Raw genomic sequence first — 21,076 nt, 5'->3', positions numbered from 1 at the left:
CTTGTCAAGTGATTCTCTTCGAAATTTTTTGTGCTGTATATTGTGATCAAAAATTTTTTATTACAATATATTTTCCTGCGGAAATTCCGCAGATGCGAATTCCTCTACTTTGAGCAAAATACACGGTGGTTCAGAAAGGACCGTCTTAAGAGCATCATGGGGGGCCCCCGGGCCAAGTGATCTTTCTGAGGCCTACCAGGGAAATTCTCGAAAATTTGAACCAGATCTCATCCAACTGTATATCCAAGGTTGATTATTCAATTGTATTATCAAACCCAAAAGGTAATTCAATACTACTCTCGAGATATGGCATGAAACAATTTCGTAACGAAAGTAGCCGGCGAGCCTGGTGCCCAGACCGAAATAAGTATTAAAACCTGAGTATATTATCATTGGATTTGTCTCAAAAATGTCTGATTTTTGAATCAATGAATCCGATGATACCGTTGGATTTTTTTTCGTTCCAAACTTGTCGGGATATAGCGTTAAAACACTTTCGTTGCGAAGGAGGGCCGGGAGCCTGGTGCCCAGACAGGAAAATGTATTAAAGCCAGACTGGCATCATTGGATTTGTCTCAACGAGATCTACCTGCAGACATCAAAACATCGATATATTCTGAATACTTCTTGAGATATGAGTGTTTGAACTATTTCGTTACGCAATTTTTTGAGAACGCATCCAGTATGAGATGATTTATAAGACATATTTACGTCAAAAAGTAGGGGAAAATATTCAATTAATGTATAAAGGTAGATGTGGTCACCTTGAGTTTGTTCGAATCACTATTACTAAAAGAAAGAAAAATAAATAAATTTTATTATTATTTTCCAATGCCTTTAATGTCATTTACAGGGAAATACGTATAAATATAAACGCGTGCGTCAAAAAACGACACGCAGCATCCTCTTCGTATGGCCTTGAGGGCACGAAAAATATCCTCAATCCTTTTTTATTATTAACAATTTATTTCCTATTAGATACATTGAAGCTGTTTTCTTAAGGAAATTGAAAGTTTTTGATGAGAAAATGACCATCTTTGAGAGAGAGATTTTCAACGAAAAAAGCCTGTTATAAGGATAACAGTTAATCTGACTCTTATGCTGGCTTCGAGATAATAATGTATTTTTCTGGGTTTTCTTCATCACATCCATGAATAAAGTTGTAAAATATTGGATCAGTGTAACGAGCTTTAAAAAGAGGAGGGGAAAAAACAACAAATAAAATCATTACGACCGACATAAAACTCTTACTTCGTACATATAATCCCTTTTCACGAAATTAATCCTCTTTCTAGTAGATAAAATCCCTAAAAATGACGCATTCCCATAGAGTAAATAATGGTTTTATTTACGCTTTTCAATTTATATAACTTCGTATATATATATACCCTGAAACCTCGCTACAACGATTCTCGATATAACGATAAATTCCTCTATAACGATATTTTTGGGAGATTTTTCTGAAGCAAAGATATTTTTTATATTTTGCTCAAATTCATATTGAATTTAATTTTGATTTTGTCACCTATTTTGTTCTTCTGAAGGCATCTAATAACATCGGTGATTTGCACCACTGTATCACAGAAAGCGCTAAGGAAGTTATTGCTGCTGCTACTGTCTGTCTATGATGCAAAAGTGCGATGCGGTAAACAACTTTACGGGAGCAATGCATCTCTAACTGGATTTTAATTATCAACTAATCAATTGCAATTTTTTTGCGGCAAATGAATGCATAAAGGGAAATTTTCTGATGGCACTAACACGGCCGAGAAAATGACAACAATAGCACGAATTTGATGACAAGTGATGATAATGTTGCCTCTCGATGCAACGATACTTTTTCTTTCCCACAGAGTATCGCTATATCGAGGCTTCACTGTACTTTACAAACCCATTATGAAAGCCCTCATCAGTAAATGAATTTTCAAAAAGTAAATACAATTTTTCGTTGATTTAGTTCAATAGGAATTAAATTAACTCATTTTGTATGAATAAATGACTGTACGTGATCACTGACCAATAACTTCAGCAGTCATTTTCATTTCTCCCCGTTAAAACGCCTCGCTACAGAGAGCAGCAGGCCTACGGTGATATAAATATTCAATCGTTGCACTCAACTCACAGCTCAAAAATAGGTGGCAGTAGTATAACAAGCCGCTGTGGTGGTCGGTTGAAGTTGGTCTTCGGTGGTTCCCAACTTCAAGGCGCGAATGCGAGCTGATCTCCCCTTTAAAAAGTCTCGCCACAGAGAGCAACAGACCTACAAACAGTACAAATGTAACTCAATCATACACATCACTCACTTCACTTCTGAAATATAGATCTCAGCACTGAAAAATCAAACACAGCACTACATACGCACTCAGACTGTTAGGTACACACACACACACACACAGTTGCACTTCTGGCACAACGCACTAGCTGGTAAGCACGCATTTTTTGGCGCTTCGTTGTAATGTTGAAGGAGAAATAAAAATATGAAAATTTCGCCCCCCCCCCGCCCTCTCGTCCGGCGCCAGGAGCACAAGACCCGCTTTATAGTTGCGGCCCTGGTTTCACTACACTTACACGTAAATTCCAACATGTATCAATTCGTTAGAAGTTCCGCAGAGAAATGTGGACGAGGTGCATGTGGGGTTTAGTAGTCGTTTTGATTGATACTCGTTATCTAATTAATTAAAGAGTAACACATTTTTTTGCCGATAACTTCAACATCCCAAGTTGTACACCATACAAATGCTCAATCCATGCCCTGCGGGCAAATGTGTCCTTGGGAGTCATATATGGCTGTAACCTCAAACCTAATTTTGTAAAAACGAGATAAGTGGCACATTTAAAGATAGCTTGAGTGATCTGTGACATAGTTCCAAAGCATTTGAGTAGCACGAGGCACATTCCCAGATCACTCAAGCTACCCGCGGCATACGTACAGATCACTGTGACACAGTTTCGTTGCAGAGCATTTAAGTGAGCACGAGGAATATTTACAGATCACTCAAGCTTCCCGAGTCACATTTACAGATCATTTGAGTGACTCGTGACTCTCTCTCGAGATTACTAAAGCGCGACTCTCCCGGCATATTTATAGATCACTGTGGCACATTTCGAGTACGACACGCGGCACAGTTCCGGAAGACTTAAGCGGATCGTGGCTCATATACAGATCGTTTAAGTAATCTGCGGCGCATCGCCAATATCACATCGTTTCAGATTACTTAATTAAGTGGCCACGACACGTTTTCAAATCAGTGAAGTGGCCCGCACTCGCCTAAAGGTTGAACACCCTTGTCCCAAACTCTACTTTTTCAGTCGATATAAAATGTAGAAGTTGTAAGTAGTCATCGAGATGACAAAATGTAATCGATTATTTTTGATATTTCAAGATAGTATTCTATTATTATAGTAAGTGGACATCTTGGCAAAAATTAATCGCGTTATTTTCTGCGCATAATCTGCACGCGTGAATTTCGCTGCTTTAAGAAAAAATGTCATCCTATATATATGATCTGCTGCGTATAATCCGCTTGTGCGAATATCATCGATGAATTATATCAGGAGCCAGGCCCGTAACCAGAAATTTCGTTCCCTTTTTCGGTCATTTTCTCGCATTTTAAGGGGTGGCCAAACCCCTTGTCAGGAGCGGTTTGAGAACACCCTGCAGCACAGTATTATATTACATGTGAGAAACATCAATGACGTGGAATTACTTCTGCCACCTATAATGTAAAACTATTGTGATTCTTCGACGTAATCTCTTAGTTAAAATTAGCGAAATGGCAAAGATTTGCCAATGCGAAGTATCGGGTACTCTCGTCTACATCGGTCAATAGCAAAACGGTTGCTTAAAAACATACAGCGCGTTAAACCAGTTACCAATTTTAATCGAGGAATCGTAGTTTTATTTTGACAGATGGCAGAGAAGCAGTTCATCGATGTTTCTCACATGTGATATAGTAATACTGCACTCTCTGTACACTTATTTTCAATATTTTCTAGAGAAAACACATTTTTACTGATAAAATTTTATTCTCACCCATTTAATGGATATGGACAGACCATCGAGCTTATATTACTGGACGCAGCGACATCAAATGCAAGGAAACCACGTGACTCGGCGAAAACAAAGTTCGTTTTGCCCAGTTCGGTCTCTAAATATTTCGTTTGAAAGATGGAAAAGAGGACATTTAAAAACGATGAAGAAAAAATTAAATTATTTATTTCATTTTAATACTGGAATCATTTCTTTCATTAATGCTGGAATAATTTCTTTTGTTAATGCTGGAATAATTTCTTTTGTTAATGCTGGAATAATTTCTTTTGTTAATGCTGGAATAATTTGTTTTGTTAATGCTGGAATAATTTGTTTTGTTAATGCTGAAAAATTTCTTTCATCGATTCTCGAATTTTCTTTCATTAATTCTGGAATTATTTCCTTTATTAATTATTATTTCTTTCATTTCTTCTGGAATACTTGCTTTCATCAATTCTGGATTTGTTTCTTTCGATCATTAATGCTGAAACTATTTCTTTCATTAATGCTGAAATTATTTCTTTCATTAATGTTGAAATTATTTCTTTCATTGTGTCTGAACTTATCTCACATTAATTCTAGAATATTTTCTATATATATATAGTTATAATATGAATGTATCTAACAATAACTATATATATAAATGTATAGTTATTGTTTTAAATTCCTGTGGATACCATAAGAAAATAACGGGGGATCGTGCTTGTTTTCACCAAGTCACGTGATCTTCCGACGGAGATGTTGGGGGACATCGTTCTCAGCACTGCCAAGGCGGAGACCCCTGACGTCATACTCTCTCCAGTAATATAAGCTGGACGGGACAGAAGCAACTAAGAAAAACACCATTTTCCATGGTAAATAAATAAGTTTACAAAATATGGACGTTTAGAGTTTTAAAATGAGAATGTTTCCATTGAAATAAAAAATAATGTGCCCCCCCCCATCCCTCGTATACCATCATACCTCGAAGGAATAATGTGAATTCGTTCGTTTCTTGCGAGCTCTCGTGAGCAACGTACTCCGAAAACTCGTGAACTCGATGTGGCTAGATTCTAGTACACAATTTACGCTTTTCCCTTGAAATGTGACCCCTCGAAGGGGGTGCCATACAAAAGTGACATCGACTCAGCTACATCTTCCCCCCCCCCCCCTCCCGATATTACGTGTCCACGTGAGGTCTGTCCGCGTTGCTGATATAATTTTGGACAAAGCCTCGCAGGGCTCTGTGATGTTTTATGTATGTAGTTCAACTTTTATCTCATTTTCTGTTTTTTTCCCCAACTTTTCTATTCTCCTGTTACTTTTGGTAGTAACCAGCCTGACTACTGACTGGGATTTTTACGGCATGTTCATGCCCTTCGGGGTATTGAGCTTACATCGCTAATGCGACAGAGTCTGTTCGTGCTCCGTTGGTTCAGTTCAGATACAACTGAATTTGATATCAGAGTAGCATCGAAAAAAAAAGAGATAGGAACCTAAGTTCACATTATTTATTTTATTCGAATACTACAACAGCTCACAACATTGAAAAACTACGTTTGAAGGAACTGCAAAAGAAATCAGACTGAAACTACTAACTTATGTTAATAAACTATTAATTATGTTCCGGAACCAATACATTAAAATTTAATATAACAGCCTTTTACTAGTAAGAAATATATTTCTTTAATTACAGGTACTTTAATCTACAAATAACCAGGAACGTAATGTGATTGATCAGTTGATTCACACCAATGAAACCATATCAGAATATAACTCCTGGTTCTCTTTAATGGAAAGAGTGTGTATGCGTCATTTATTCTTTTTGTACGAATTTTCGACATTCTGGAAATGGCCATTCATCATCCAATTCGCCCAACTGTTGGACAACCGTGCGGCGACATTCCTGTTGTAGCAAAAAAAAAAAAAAGTGTTTAGAACATTTTTCTAAAATAAGGTGTCGGATGGGGTAATATGGCCAATTTTCTGTATGTTTCTTTTATTTCGTTTCGAACTGAATTCGAAATTTGATGTTCTTATGCCGTGTGGCTATTTGTTTGAACGCATGACTCTTAATTTCTTCTGCTTGGGTGGTGCTTAGTTTTTCGCCAAATTGCCATATCGTGCCGGAAGTGTCGTTCGGAGAACCACGTTACAATGCTATTTTCTCACGACGCATTTGTATTTCTTCCCAGTTTCCATTATTCCACAACTTTGGTCCGTTAATCCATTCATTGTAATTTTAATCTATATAAAAAATTTTGTCTGTCATATAGGTTTCTTTAGAATATTCGACAGGTTGATTTTATGGCCAGGTATGCGATATTCACTGCGCATGGGTGAGAATCGATTTTTTTCTTCAGAAATTTCATGTGACCAGATCTTTGTGACCCCCCCCCCCCTCCCCAATTTCTATTCACTAAGACGGAAGAAGAAGGATTAATCTGCCCTAAATGTGCTTCTTAATTCCGTTAAAAATTTCAAATTTTTGATTCATTATTTTAATTTAGTTAAAGCTTATACAAAATTTATTTTGTGGATTAAGTATATTTCTTTTCGTGTTTAATTTTTTCAATTAAAAGTTTGCATAGTTGAATAACTTTTTAAATCAATAAGTTCTCGTGAAAATGCCTGTAAATTTGTTGAGATATGAATGTTGAGGACTTCATTGGCAATATTTCTTTTCTAATAGGTGAACTATTGGAAACATAGCCACAAGAGGTAGGCTCTTTGAAAAAAATGATTTTCTCATACATTCCCTTGTGATTATACCGTGGATCATCATTTTTTTTCTTTCAACAACTCTTCAAACATTCGTTTTACATGACATTGTTTTTCAGAATTTATAAAACACGCCTCAGCAAAAATCACTGAAGATTAGCATGACCATTTGCCTTATTATGCATATAAAAAAATGACCATAATAAATACATACTGATTACTTTTCGGTTCAGAGTAGATTGAATCGGCAGAAAGATGTTATTATATAATTTTCGAATACTAGTAGAAAAATGTGGTATTGTCTAGTACATGCATATTAACAGTTCACATAAATAAAAGTCATGTTTTTCCACCCAATCTGATAATCAGAAATTACTTGCTTAACAGGCCTTTTTTAAATTTCCTTTCATTTTTTCGAAAATTTGAAAAATAATTGACAATATAATTAACGAATGGATATGTTATCCATTTTTTAAAATGGATAATAAAATTATTTTTTTCGTATAGAGACATGGACTAACATGAACGAACGTCCACAGCATTTTTAACTGAAGAATTTCAAATCGAATCAATTTTTAAGTGACCATTGTCCATTAGTTATCACCAAATTTAAAAATGTTATGTTGTTATCAAAATAACTAAATTAAAGTATTAATGATTTTAATGCAATTTAAGATATTTAAAGTAATCTTATCAGAATAGAATGCCTTTAATTTATGCAAAAACTACAGTTATACATTAATTTGTTATTTTAATTATAATATAACATTACTATAGCGGATAGATATTGATGTATTTCATTTATCAACTCTCACGATTTAGTCTTTCAAAAAATTGTTTATAATAAAATGTGTACTTACACTTTCCCGAGCCCCTACTTCTCGTATCTAAAATGAAAACATATTCCGTTACTTCGATCTATATTGCAATAAGCATAACAGTGAGATTTCGATTGTTTTTTGTTATATTTGTAAGTTTTTTCTTCTTCTTTTCTATACTTATTTAATTTAATATTTTTTTATTTTGCTAAATAAGACACTAAATAAAATCTACTAAAACCAGTTCTGTTTCTAAAAATTTTGAACATGAAAATTCACAAGCTCATAAATTCCGTGCTTTAAAAAGAGAGACGAAACCAAGTAAATAAAATTCATTTGATACTTATTTTTCAAACAACATTTTTTTACACAATCCACAATGTCACGTAAAACTTATTACAACCCTTTAGGCCCCAGCATTCGTTTTTTTTTGTAATTTTCAAGAGTTTTTTTCAATTTTTCAACTCAAAAAAATACATTTAATTTCACATATAATTGCATTTTTAATTGTGTTGCTGTATTTATTTTAGAAATATATGACATCCATATTTGTGTTATGGGCATCTTTTTCTCATCTACCTCATTAGGCATGTTGTGGCTTTGTATTTGTATTAAAAACATAAATACAAATACAAATACAACGCCACAACAGGCAAAATGTCCAACGAGGTGGCTGAGGAAAAAGATGCCCATAAAAATATGGATGTCATATATTTCAAAAATACAGCAATTAAAAATGCAATTAATAAAAATTATAAACAATATATACACATGATAAAATATTATACAATGCCCATAAAGAATACTTATGGTTGCCTTAATCTAAGTATGGATAGCTTCTCGATTTACCCCAACATGTTTATCGTATTTCTTTTTAAACGTGTCAATTGTGTTGCAATTTACTACCTCTGGGGGTAAGTTATTCCATTTATTAAAAACCCTATTAGAGAAAAATTTCCTGCGACACCATAACCTTGCATTGTTCCTCACTGATCGATACTGGTGCTCCCTTGTAAAATCTGTCAACAAATCATTATTTTTTTTTCAATTTTATTTATATAAAAGTTTTGACTTCATATAAATGAAGAATTAATTCACCTCATTCAAATTTTTTCAGATAAGATGATGCAGAGCATACCTACATTCACATACAATTTTTTGCAGAATTTTATTGCTAAATTTCATGTAATACATCGCACTTTCCCCGGAGGCACTTTCTTCTGTTAGATATCTTTACAACTCTGAATCCTGAAAGACGTCAACTCTAAGTGTTACTCTCTGATGAAATAACCTGTGAAATCTCCATATTCACCATGTTTCTAACACAAAACAGACACAATCCTTCAAGTCAGTGCTTAGCTCTTTGAGATTAAAAAGGAATATATCTGCAGCGAGGAAAACGTTTGTGTGGCTTCAGAGGCTGAAAAAGAGTACATCGCCAATGCAGACAAGACCAATGACAGGACCGGAACTGTTCTCTCACGAGAGTCAGATGGCATGAAGAGGACGATCCCGAACATGATTTTGAACATGAGAATTTGCAAGCATATAAAATCCAACTATCGTGAATCCTTCTGATATCCTGAACACTGTCATTATCTGAATGCAACCTACTGTTTCGACAAAGAGACAAAAACGAAGAAAATAAAATTCATTCGGTATTTATTTGCCGTACAAATTTTTTTTTACATAATTCCAGAAAGTCTCGTGAAACTTCCTATTACAGCAAGATATTCACATTCCATTATTCAATATTGCGCATAAAAACTAAATACAATAAACTGGCTATTATATATTAGAATTAGGTAGCGTATAACAAACAATCTATGAACATCATCGTCATCACACCGTTTGCACAAAATTTTCATTTTATAAGCGGAAGATATTCAATGCAAATATTATTTTTTTCTAAGAGAGACAATGCCATAATTATTACCCACATATAGATTAATTTATTAATCTGTAATCCAAATTTATGCAATCTTTGGCTTATTGAAGGATTCTCAAGAATCGCGACAACTTGGAATTTTTAAATTAAAAAAAAATAAAAAATTGCAGTGTTCATGAACTTGTATTATTGTAGATCAGTCATTTTTCACAAATTTTTCGCAATCAGGAAATTGCCATTCTTCTTCGACTAGTCCCAATTTTTTTACTGTTTCCTCTGAGCATTTCTAAAACATGAGATATAACAAAAAAAATGTATTAAACAAACAAAATAAATCTTTTAAAATTCGAAAAAGTAATTTAAAATTGACTTTTTTATAGAAGTTGAAACTATATTCATTTCGTGCAAGCGCAATTTTAACTATGCATGCAGGGCGCGGTAGCCCGAGAGATAAGGCACTCGCCTAAAGTACCAAAGGATGTTTATAGAGGTATCGCGAGTTCGATACCCGGTTCGTGCTTGTCAGAATACTTTCCTGACACAGAGTTACAACAGAAACGGCGACATGGCCACTGAAAAGATTGCTACCGCAAAGAGACCCACATCGAGGGGTTAGCGCACCAACCTCCCGATGAGTATAAAAAACAAGCCTGCCGTTCGGAATCGGCAATAAATTGTAGGTTCCGGTCTAATTAGCCCTCGTTTGCAGATAATGACCGTGGTGCGACAAAAATGTATGCAAACTATGTATGCATAATTATGCTAAACTACGCGTAATGTAAACTTCGTTGAATTTCTTAAGAAAAAGTTTTAATGTAGAACAGGCCACTGGGATTTTTTATGAAGGCGAGAAGCAATCATTATTGTGCTAACCCTTCACTTGCTTTCTAACAACTTCGGTCTTTTGCCATGGGCAATTTACTACCGAATGAATTGCGCCGGAAGTGTGTGCTTGTGTGCCTTAAAGTGTGCTTATCTAATGTTGTGCGTGAACTTTTAGTACTGCCATCTATTTTTCGAGCTATGAGTGAAGTGTAATTATTGAATGTTTGTTCCGTTGAGTCCGTCACTCTTATCACATAACCGCACAGTGGTGCCCCCCCCCCACTACTGTAAAATTCAATAATTTTATAGTGGTATTTTCGATTCCTTCCTAAATTTGCCGCTCCCTAAAGTTTAACACCCGGATCAGTTGCTCCCCTTTTGCTCCCCTCTAGTTTCGGCTCCGGCGTAGAAGTAATGTCATTAACCACGGTCATTTATTTCTGACATATCGTAAGCAAATATGGCAACATGCTTTTCGATTTAATTGTGATAGCGTTTCGAGTGATTTAGAGATTAACATACATGGGGATGCAATCCGCATCATTTATTTGAGAAAAGCAGGACTACAGAAATTTTTTATTTGCCACATAGTAGACCAAAACCAATTACTGTTACCTAATTTAATCCCTAGGCCCAAGGGGCCCCATTTTAAGTTCTGTAAAAAATAATAAAAAATAAAAAATAAAACATGTCTGTGTGTTAGCGGTTAAACACCGAATCGGTTGGCTTATAATCAAATTAAATTAAATGAAAATATTTAATGATTCATGCCGTCTATATTCAGTACTCAAAGTTTGTTGAAAAAATTCGTTTTCCATCCTTTGAGACGGCACTCTACATTAAAGCTCATCAAGAACAGAACTACACAGAATTTAATATCACATCAAAATAGTTATTGTTATGTAGTACAGTGAAACCTCGATTTAACGGTATTCTGCGAATCCAGACAAAATATCGTTGTAGAGGGATTATCGTTATATCGAGAGGACACGTTATTATCACGTGCCATCGAATTTAGGCCAATGTTTGCATCATTTCAAAATAGCTGTATCACCAAAATATGAGCGTTTTTGAGCATTTTCTCACCGCAAATTCTTTTATTTGATTAGTTAATTGATAAGGGGTAATCTAATAAGGGCCATCCAACAAAATTCAGTTCGCTTTATTACCCCTGCAAAGAAGTTTATTAATGTTTCATTTTTGTGTCATACACAGAAAGTGGCGATACTGAAAACTTCATCAACACTTTTGGTGATAAGGTGGTGCCAAAGTTCGATATTATTGCACGTCCTCGAAAGAACTACAATGTGTGATGATTTAAAAATGTGTGTATATATATATATATTGAAGAATATTTTTTGAGCGAAATATAAAAAAAATATCGTTGTAGCGCGGGTTTCAAAATATCCTCAAAAAATGTAACGGGGGGGGGGGTTTATTGTACTAAAGGACATCGTTGTATCGAAAGGAGTTTAACATTGTGCTATAGGTGATTTTAAACAAAATTTAAAAAATATATATATTAGAGTAGAGGAATTCGCCGTTACATCGAGTATCGTTGCAGCGAGGTTTCACTGAATTATATAATTACTCTCTGTTAATTTCCAATCAATATTTCACTCACCTTTTCTACAGCTATCAGTCTTTTAATCTACACGAGAATAGAAAGAAAGAGCGTGTATTGTATTAGTAGAAATATGACAGCCGGTGAAAGAGCTACATAATGTTGAATATATTTTGAATTCTATTTAAATTACTATTATCAAATGGATAAAGGGGTTCTTAACCCTTTTTTAGCACTGCCTAAAATAAACCAACTTCCTAATCCATGACGCGTGGGTCTATTTTGAATTTAGGAAATGCTTATTAAATACTTCTTGTTATTAAAATGTTTGAGTTATGACATTAGTGAAAATAGCGGATTTGAAAGAGGATTTTTTAAATATTAATATGAGACCCATCTCGCAAGCGCCTTGTGTCACGACCCATATGTTAAGAACCCCTGCTATAAGACCAAGCTTCAAATAAAACTTGAAACTTCAACAAAATAGAAATTACCGTAATTTCTTGCGTATAATCATGTCCTCCTAATTTATATCTAAGTTATCTAGTTGTTCTTGATCAGATTGATGGTGAATGATACGGTAAATTACACGGTCATCAGCAAATAATCTAGTGGTGCATTTACCGATATTTTTTAAGCGTTTAATCCGCATTATATGCAGGAAAATACGGTACTCGTAATCGAAAAAATAAATTCTTAAGCATTACATAAAGCCTTAAACGAAATTCTGTTTTCGTCATCTATTCATACTGTAATAAATGAATACATATTATACTGCAATATTACTTCATAAGGCAATTAAATAATTTTTCCCTACCACCTTGCATCATCCCTTCTATTATATTTATGTTACGGTGAATGTGGTAAATCAGTAATTATGCATAATCACCGATTATTAAACATAATCAATCGCGCGATTCAGTAAATTTGATAAATTTCATTGCATTTATCACTTTAACTGACTATGCACATTAATTCCCAGATGAAGTTGGTATGTTCGATAGATATATGGTGCAGAAATCAAATAGGTATATTACTTAACAGTTTTGTTCGTACGTGATACGTGTGATACACGTGCTTCATAATAAATGTAATACGTGTTACATAATAATATTACACATAAAATTTTAATCAAATTAAAATAAGCGTAAAGAAGAGAGAACAGAATTTTATGTTTTTCAGTGTTGATTCTTTTCACAGTTATCAACATTTTTAAACCAATCGACATTACCGATTGCAAAATTCATCATCTCAGACTGAGGTTTACCGATGAACTTGAGTAGTTCATTGACGATTTCCCGCCGATTACAGATACAAATTAAGGATTACACATAATCACTGTAAATGTGGTAAATTCGCAATATATGAACAAAATTCATCAAACTTACCAAAACGGACTACGATTACTATAATAACCGGATTTATTACATTTATCGAGACATATATAAATAAAATACTTTTGAAAAATCAGAAAATTATTTAAATGCTATATATAATAATTTCTATTCATTATCAGAAAATTGCACCAATTTTCTTCTTTTTGAAATTTTTCTCTTATCTAAGTTATGGAAATTTTACGTATTTTTTTAAAAAGAAATTTAATGTTCACTGAATTTTTTCTGTTATGGAAATGGTAAAAATGTTGGACATGTGTTTAAGCACATCTATTATATTATCTACAGTTTTGGAGACTATACCTACGGAGGGATATAGACTTGGTTGAAGGGGTGCAGAGAAGAGCTACGAGTATCCTCGTTGGCTTGGAATAGCTTACCCACGGGGGTAGTAAATTCTAACACAATTGACACGTTTGAAAAGAAATACGATAAACATGGGGTAAATCGAGAAGATATCCATACTTACAATAAGACAACCATAAGCATTCTTTATGGGCATTGTATAATATTTCATCATGTATATATATATATATTGTTTGTAATTGCATTTTTAATTGGGTTGCTGTATTTTCGAAATATATGACATCCATATCTGTTATGGACATCTTTTTCTCAGCCACCTCTTTGGGCATTTTGCCTGTTGTGGCCTTGTATTTGTATCTACGTGCTAGAATCCAAGTACCAAAATGCAACGTTATTTTCACTTACAATTTGAGTCATTTGAGGGACGGTCATTCCTTCTAGCCCTTTCAACTTCTGGAATAATGCGCCATATCCTTGCTCGCTCATGTCTCTCATCTCTTCGAACATCGTTAGAGCCTATTCAGAAGTTCAAAACAGCAATAATAATAAAATCTATACGCGACATAAATGTTTACAACCAGTTTTTATTCTGCTCACAAAGATATATGTATAGGAGAACATATTTCGTACTGAATTTTCAAGAGAAAAATTATGAGTATTTCCACATTTAGCAAGCAGTAATGAAAGAAAGGCAACATGCAGAAAAGGCAAATAATTTTAAAGAATATATGTTTTGTAATAATATTTTTACCTGAGGAATCTTCTTTTTTGAACATTCTGGCATTAGATCTGTAAAAAAGAATGAAATTTTGATATTATGAATAAGTAAATGAGATTTCTTGTAAATAATTCTCATGAAGCGAAAAATGATTCAGAAGACATAAAATAGTGGTTCCCAATCTGTGAGACGCGCACCGTTGGAGGTACGTGACTGGCTATTCAATAGGAACTGAAAAAAATAATCAGCAATGGTAGAAAAAAAAAGTGAAACAACGAAAAAAAAAATTTTTTTTTTGTTATTATTTATAGTAAAATATAAACAAGGGAGTAAATACACAAGCTTTCTACGCATTTATAGAAACGCATCTCCCATATAAATTGCATATAAATTCCATATATGCATATTATGGGGTACAGGCGTCTTTTTCCATTTCGAGAAGTTCAATAGCTTCGCACGTTCATCAAAGGATGCTAAGCTTTCTTTGCATGTTAGGAGATGTGCACACCTTCAAAGAATTTGTCGGTGTACGTAACGCCCTCCTTTAATACACTTCTGGGAATAAGCAAACCTTTTACGCGTTTCTAAGGACATTAAAATCTAGATATTTTCAAGAACATTAAAGTTAAATAACGAAAAGTAAACAATTCGTTGACTGGAAAGAACGAAAAAGGCAAACAAAAGGCTAACCCAGACATTTCTAACGCGTTTCGACCCACAATGGATACCGTCTTCAAAGGTTAAATATAACCACTATTACGATGGCAGAGAATCCTTTTGGGTTAGTTACCGTACACTAACTTCCGGTTGCTCAGCGGAAAAAAATGCGTTCATTCAAGTCAAACATTGTGATCGGAAAATCTCTTACACATTTCTGGGAGTAGCACAAGCCTCGAAAACATTTCTAAGCTTCTAAAAGGGATACTGTATACATAAATAAAGTTTCTTAAGCATTTCAAGGGATAAGCAATACTCATTCCCAATAGGGTACTTTTGAGCATGAAAGGTTGGAACCACTGACGCAGAGAATAAACAAGAAGAAAGCATTTTGAAGAAGTGTATAGGCTAACTGGATATATTAAAACTTGCTAATTCTGCACTTCCCGGCAATTCCTTCACTTTCATCATGCATTTAAAAATATATATATATAATATTGAATTTGATTTGAGAAAGAGTGTATTCAGAGCCAAGGCCATGGATCCACCAAAAGAAGAAAGGGTTTTGGAATAGGGTCCACCGGAGGGATTGACGATTCGCATTTTATGTTGTATAAATTTTTTATCCCGACTCCACTGCCACTACTTTTTGTTTTCGGGTGAAGAGACTATCACATTATCGGGTCACGACCTTTTTCGTTCTTTTAGTGTCATCATTAAGATAATCAGATGATACCTTCAAAATCGTACACTCTTCAATATGATTCAAACTTACATGCAAGAAGCTCTATGAGCTTATTTAACGACCTACACAATCAAGTTTACTACAAGAGTCTACTCGCTTCACTCGAAAACAAAAAGTAGCGACACTGGAATTGGATGAAGAATTTATAGAACATCAAATGCGAAATCTTTTAACCGGATGTTGATTGTGGCCCAGAGTAGAACCAGCCTGTGCTACTTATGCATACTAAAAATGTATAGGACGGAATAAATTCAAAATCGAATTAGCCCAATGCTGAGAGAGATACATCAACAGAAATGAAATTTAAAATTGAAATTATATACACTGAAGAGCCAAAAAAACTGGTACACCTGCCTAATATCGTGTAGGGCCCCCGCGAGCCCACAGAAGTGCCGCAACACGACGTGGCATGGACTCGACTAATGTCTGAAGTAGTGCTGGAGGTAATTGACACCATGAATCCTGCATGGCTGTCCATAAATCCGTAGGAGTAAGAGGGGGTGGAGATCTCTTCTGAACAGCACGTTGCAAGGCATCCCAGATATGTTCAATAATGTTCGTGTCTGGAGATTTTGGTGGCCAGCGGAAGTGTCTGAAGTCAGAAAAGTGTTCCTGGAGCCACTTTGTAGCAATTCTGGACGTGTGGGGTGTCGCATTGTTCTGCTGAAATTGTCCAAGTCCGTCGGAATGCACAATGGACATGAATGGGTGCAGGTGATCAGACAGGATGCTTCGTACCTGTTAGAGTCGTATCTAGACGTATCAGGAGTCCCATATCACACCAACTGCACACGCCCCATACCATCACAGAGCCTCCACCAGCTTGAACAGTCCCCTGTTGACATGTAGGGTCCATGGATTCATGAGGTTGTCTCCATACCCGTACACGTCCATCAGCTCGAAGCAATTGGAACCGAGACTCGTCAGACCAGGCAACGTGTTTCCAGTCCTCAACAGTCCAATGTCGGTGTTGTCGGGCCCAGACGAGGCGTAAAGCTTTCTTGCATGATCATTTCCCGGCCGCAGCGATGTCGTAGATTTAATTTTTTAGCGGATTCCCGATATTCACGGTACACTCGTGAAATGGTCGTACGTGAAAATCCGAATTTCATCGCTACCTCGGAGATGCTATGCCCCATCTCTCGTGCGCCGACTATAACACCACGTTCAAACTCATTTAAATCTCGATAACCTGCCATTGTAGCAGCAGTAACCGATCTAACAATTATGCCAGACACTTGTTGTGTTATATAGGCGTTGCCGACCGCAGCGCCGTACTCTGATTGGTTCCATATCTCTTTATTTGCATACGCATGCCTGTGCCAGTTTTTTTGGCTCTTCAGTTTATAACTACCACATATTATGTTTTTATATTTTTTGAGTTTTCAAAATCTTTGGTGATTTCCTCTGTTTTTTGCCTGATCATGGTGTGGTTGATTGATGAATTTTTCTTCTTTTCAGCATAAGACCATTGCAAAAGAAATTAGTCGACACCGTCGAAATTAGATTTCTTTTCGTCTTCTGAATAAGCTCCGTTCTTTCGCAAATCTTCTTTAATTTCATCCACATTTTTTGCAATGCTTTATACTCGAGCTTGAAAAATTAAATGCTCTTCGACAGTTTCAGTTTTTTTTTTAAATTATTGTTATTTATTCCATTCGAAACCTTTAATCTGTTTCTCCAACAGAAATTCCCCAAAAAAAAAAGAAAAAGAAAAGAAATGCGATAAATATAAGTACTTGTATGTTGGGGTAAGTCGAGAAGCTATCCATTCTTAGATAAGACAACCACAAATACTTTTATGGGCAATGTATTATATTTTATCATGTATATAATATAGTCTTTAGTTTTATGATTGTATTTTTAATTGCGTTGCTGTATTTTAGAAATACAAATACAAATACAACGCCACAACAGGCAAATTGCCCAACGAGGTGGCTGACTTAAGAACATCATGGATTCCCGAGCCATTTTTTGGAGGCCCTACCTACTACTGCTACACCACCCCCCCCCCATCCCCCCCGCCGCGGAATACATGACATCCACATTTGTTATGGGCATCTTTTTCTCAGCCACCTTGTTGAGCATTTTGCCTGTTGTGGCGGTGTATTTGTATTTCTTTTCGCGTAATTTTTGTTCTAATTTTTAGACATTGCATGAAGTCATGGCGTTAGTGCAGATTTTTAAAGATTTTTTCTTTTATTGAAAAAGTTAGCGCTCTTTATGGACTAAACAAAGAGCAAAATTAAAATAAAATAATTAAATGTACTGAAGATAAATTTGACATTACAGGGCACCAATTCTAAAGTTTTCATAAATCTTAACTGTTCACGTATTTTATTTAATTTTTGAATTCTTTATTCAATAAAAATATTACGTACATAGTGGTTGATATGTATTTACAGCTATCGTGTGAACTCCAATATTCGATTAAGTGGGGAAAACTTTTAGAAATTATCACATTAAGGGAAAAATTTAATATTGTCTCTATGGGGAAAAATTTCGGTTCTAGAGTATTTTATCAGTATGAGTGGGAAACGAGATTATCCATTTTCCGATTAAGCAAGGTCAACTGTAATTCCAAGTGCCGTTTGAGTAATTCCTATTGTAACAAATGATTTTTTTATAGTCTCTATAAATAACATTTTGAACGCTAATAATTTGTATAATTCTGCTCATTCATTCATTCATGTCTAATTAAACTAAATTGTTTATTCTACACTTTAACTATCTACCATTAGTTAATTCATGTAGTTATTTCATAGAATAACTTATTAAAGTATGGAATAATTACTTTTTTTACACATTTTAACTGACTTGATCAGCCGCAGGTTGGCTGGAGGTGGGGGAGTGGGAAAATTGCTAATACAGAAGCATAAACCAATACTATATAGAGATGGTATAATATATATTAAATTTGGGATCATGTAGTGACTATATGAAATGGGCAAAATGCTTCGCGGACCGGTAGGAAATTTCCACAAACCAGAGGTTGAAGAATACTGATGTAGACAATAAAAACTTTGTATCCGTGACAAAAAAGGGAAAAGAAAAGAAGAAACATAAAAATATTTGAGACTTTAGGTGATTTATAATGAAATATTGTAAAATATTTTATAACGAAAGCCATTTTACCATCAATTCTTCGGACCCAATCCACGATTTCATTGACGCAAGAATCCAAATTTTCATTGACTTCTTGGCATTCCGAAAATGGCAGTAAAACAGCCACGAACACCAATGCATAGCAAATCTTAAACGAAGCCATTCTTCCAATCTTCTTCTCTGTTCAAAATATTCTGGTCAAACTCTAAACAAAATATTGTGAAAGGATTCGGATCTCCTCTCTTTAAATAGCCACTTGAATGAACGCACATCCTCTTTCTCTCTTTTTTCCCACCTCTTTCCAAAATGATGCACACGTTCAAGGATTGCACGAATAATATTTTCAACCATTGAGGAAATACTGCGCTTTTGATAATTGTTTCGTATTCATTCATACATCACAGAAGTTCAAGGATTTTTGACGCAATCTCTTTTTGATCCCCGGGTGCCGTTTATATATTTTTTCTTCGCAAGTAAAATACATCAACGCCAAAAAAAAAAATGAAAGCAAACACTTGAAAGCAAGAGTCACTATATTGATATAGTTTGAGCTCATTCCGTTTCCTGTCGTATAATAAATGCGATTAAAAAATCATCGCAGAGATTAGTGGGTAATATAATACGTATTTTTATAGACACGTGCTCGTATATATGTTATTTGTCTATATTTCTTTCAAACTCGCTTTGAATCCGCTGACGTCAAATATTCGATTTCTCTTATGGCCATTTCCTGACGGATAAAAGCAAATAGCCTCATTGCTATAAGGAAATAAATAAGGCCTCGCCTACATTACAACCCCTTCTTATCACCAACTTAGAATTTGGACATCGCTCCGACATTGTAACTTCCTTTGAAAGTGTGCTTATTAGTATATTGCAACCTTCATAAATACAAAAACTAGTTTTTTTTATATTATATCAGCGGAAACGAATTAAAAAAAAAGTTTTAATAAGCAGTTAAAGAATTGATGTACCCTTAAATGCATATTTTTGGCTATATTTTTTTGTTCGAGTTAGAAAATTAGTGAAATCAGCTGATTTGAAACACGATTTTAAGTATAAATATGAGACCCATCTCGCAAGCCCTTTGTGTCACGATCCGTCTGTTAAGAACCCCTGCTATAAGACAGCTTCAAATAAAACTTGGAACTTACCGAAATTTCTTGTGTATAATCATGTCCTAATTTATATCTAAGTTATCTAGGAGGTCGTGGTATAATTCACAGATGTAAATGTCGCTTCTAAAGTGGCGTACAATACGTATGCAAAAATTGCATGCACCAATAATGAAAGCTTAAAAGCCACTACACACTACTCTAATGTGGTCCCACGTCACGTCCACACTACCCTTTGAGCCATGTATGGTAAGCCCTTGACACGCGGACCAAATGTGACCCTGAAGGTAATCTGATGTGGCTTCCCCCGTCCCCCAAACCCAATTTTGTAAAAATGAACTAAGCGGCACATTTTTACAGATCGCTTAAATGACCCACGACACAATTCCACGACATTTGAGTGGCCTGTGGCACATTTTCAGATCATTGAAGTAGCCCCATGACATATTCAAAGATCACTTAAGTAACCCGCGACACAGTTTCAGAACACTTAAACGATCCATGGCACATTTAGAGGATCTCTTAAGTGACATGTGCCACAATTTTAGAGCACTTAAGCAGTCCCCCCCCAGTGTGGTTCTAAATCACTCTAGTTTTACCCGAGGAACATTCCCAGATTACTTAAGTGATACGTGGCATTTATAATTACGGATCACTTGAGTAATGCGTTGCACAGTTCCAGAGCACTTAAGCGGCCCGGACACATTTCCTGAACACTTGAAGGATCCGTGAAACATTTAGAGATCGCTGAAGTGGCTCTGTAAGGGATTTATCATTAGGGTGAATGTTAGTTCAGGTGCCCACAAACTAGCGTAAGATTTTTTCTCGTTTTTGGCGCACCGAGTATGATGCCATTAAGAACATTTCATATTTTCATAAAGGGTGGTTGATTCCCATGGGGATCAAACTAACTACTACAGCTAACTACTAACTAACGCGATTCCATCGCGTTAGTTAGATGATCAGCAAATCGGAAACCCCCTCCCCCATCAATGCTGACGTAATACTTGAATGACCCCTTATAAATTTTTTCTACTAAAAACACACACTTTTTATTTTAAAGTTCACAGAATTATTTTAATTTCATGAAATGAAAATATGGTTGAAGTGTGTTTTTATCTGTAAAAATCTAATTTGTTAATACAGCTTTAGAAAATTAGTGACTTTTCTAAATTGAAATTCAGACACAAAAATATCCACAGGACAAAGAA

The 21,076-nt window shown here is 35.1% G+C and overlaps 1 protein-coding gene across 2 annotated transcripts; it reads right to left on the bottom strand.

The window, feature by feature from the left end:
- Nucleotides 1-5,506: 5,506 nt before the first annotated feature.
- Nucleotides 5,507-18,972, bottom strand: LOC149075975 (uncharacterized). Of its 2 annotated transcripts, none has more exons than XM_089243497.1 (5): nucleotides 18,781-18,972; nucleotides 14,277-14,314; nucleotides 13,931-14,041; nucleotides 7,591-7,617; nucleotides 5,507-5,915 (listed from the first exon to the last, which is right to left on the bottom strand). In XM_089243497.1, the coding sequence occupies exons 1-5, from the start codon at nucleotides 18,911-18,913 to the stop codon at nucleotides 5,826-5,828; spliced, it is 399 nt and encodes a 132-aa protein (XP_089099623.1). In that variant the 5' UTR covers nucleotides 18,914-18,972; the 3' UTR covers nucleotides 5,507-5,825. The 2 variants fall into 2 exon arrangements, with proteins under 2 accessions (XP_089099623.1, XP_089099622.1); XM_089243496.1 differs by lacking the exons at nucleotides 5,507-5,915; nucleotides 7,591-7,617 and adding exons at nucleotides 9,615-9,722; nucleotides 11,886-11,912.
- Nucleotides 18,973-21,076: the final 2,104 nt, after the last annotated feature.

Source organism: Pholcus phalangioides, unplaced genomic scaffold (genome assembly GCF_987345545.1).
Source record: "Pholcus phalangioides strain wild (caught in Gottingen) unplaced genomic scaffold, Ppha-v1.0 ptg000015l_1, whole genome shotgun sequence".
In the NCBI taxonomy this organism is placed as follows: domain Eukaryota; kingdom Metazoa; phylum Arthropoda; class Arachnida; order Araneae; family Pholcidae; genus Pholcus; species Pholcus phalangioides.
Note: the sequence above shows the minus strand (reverse complement) of the source record. Positions and strands in the feature narration are given on the sequence as shown.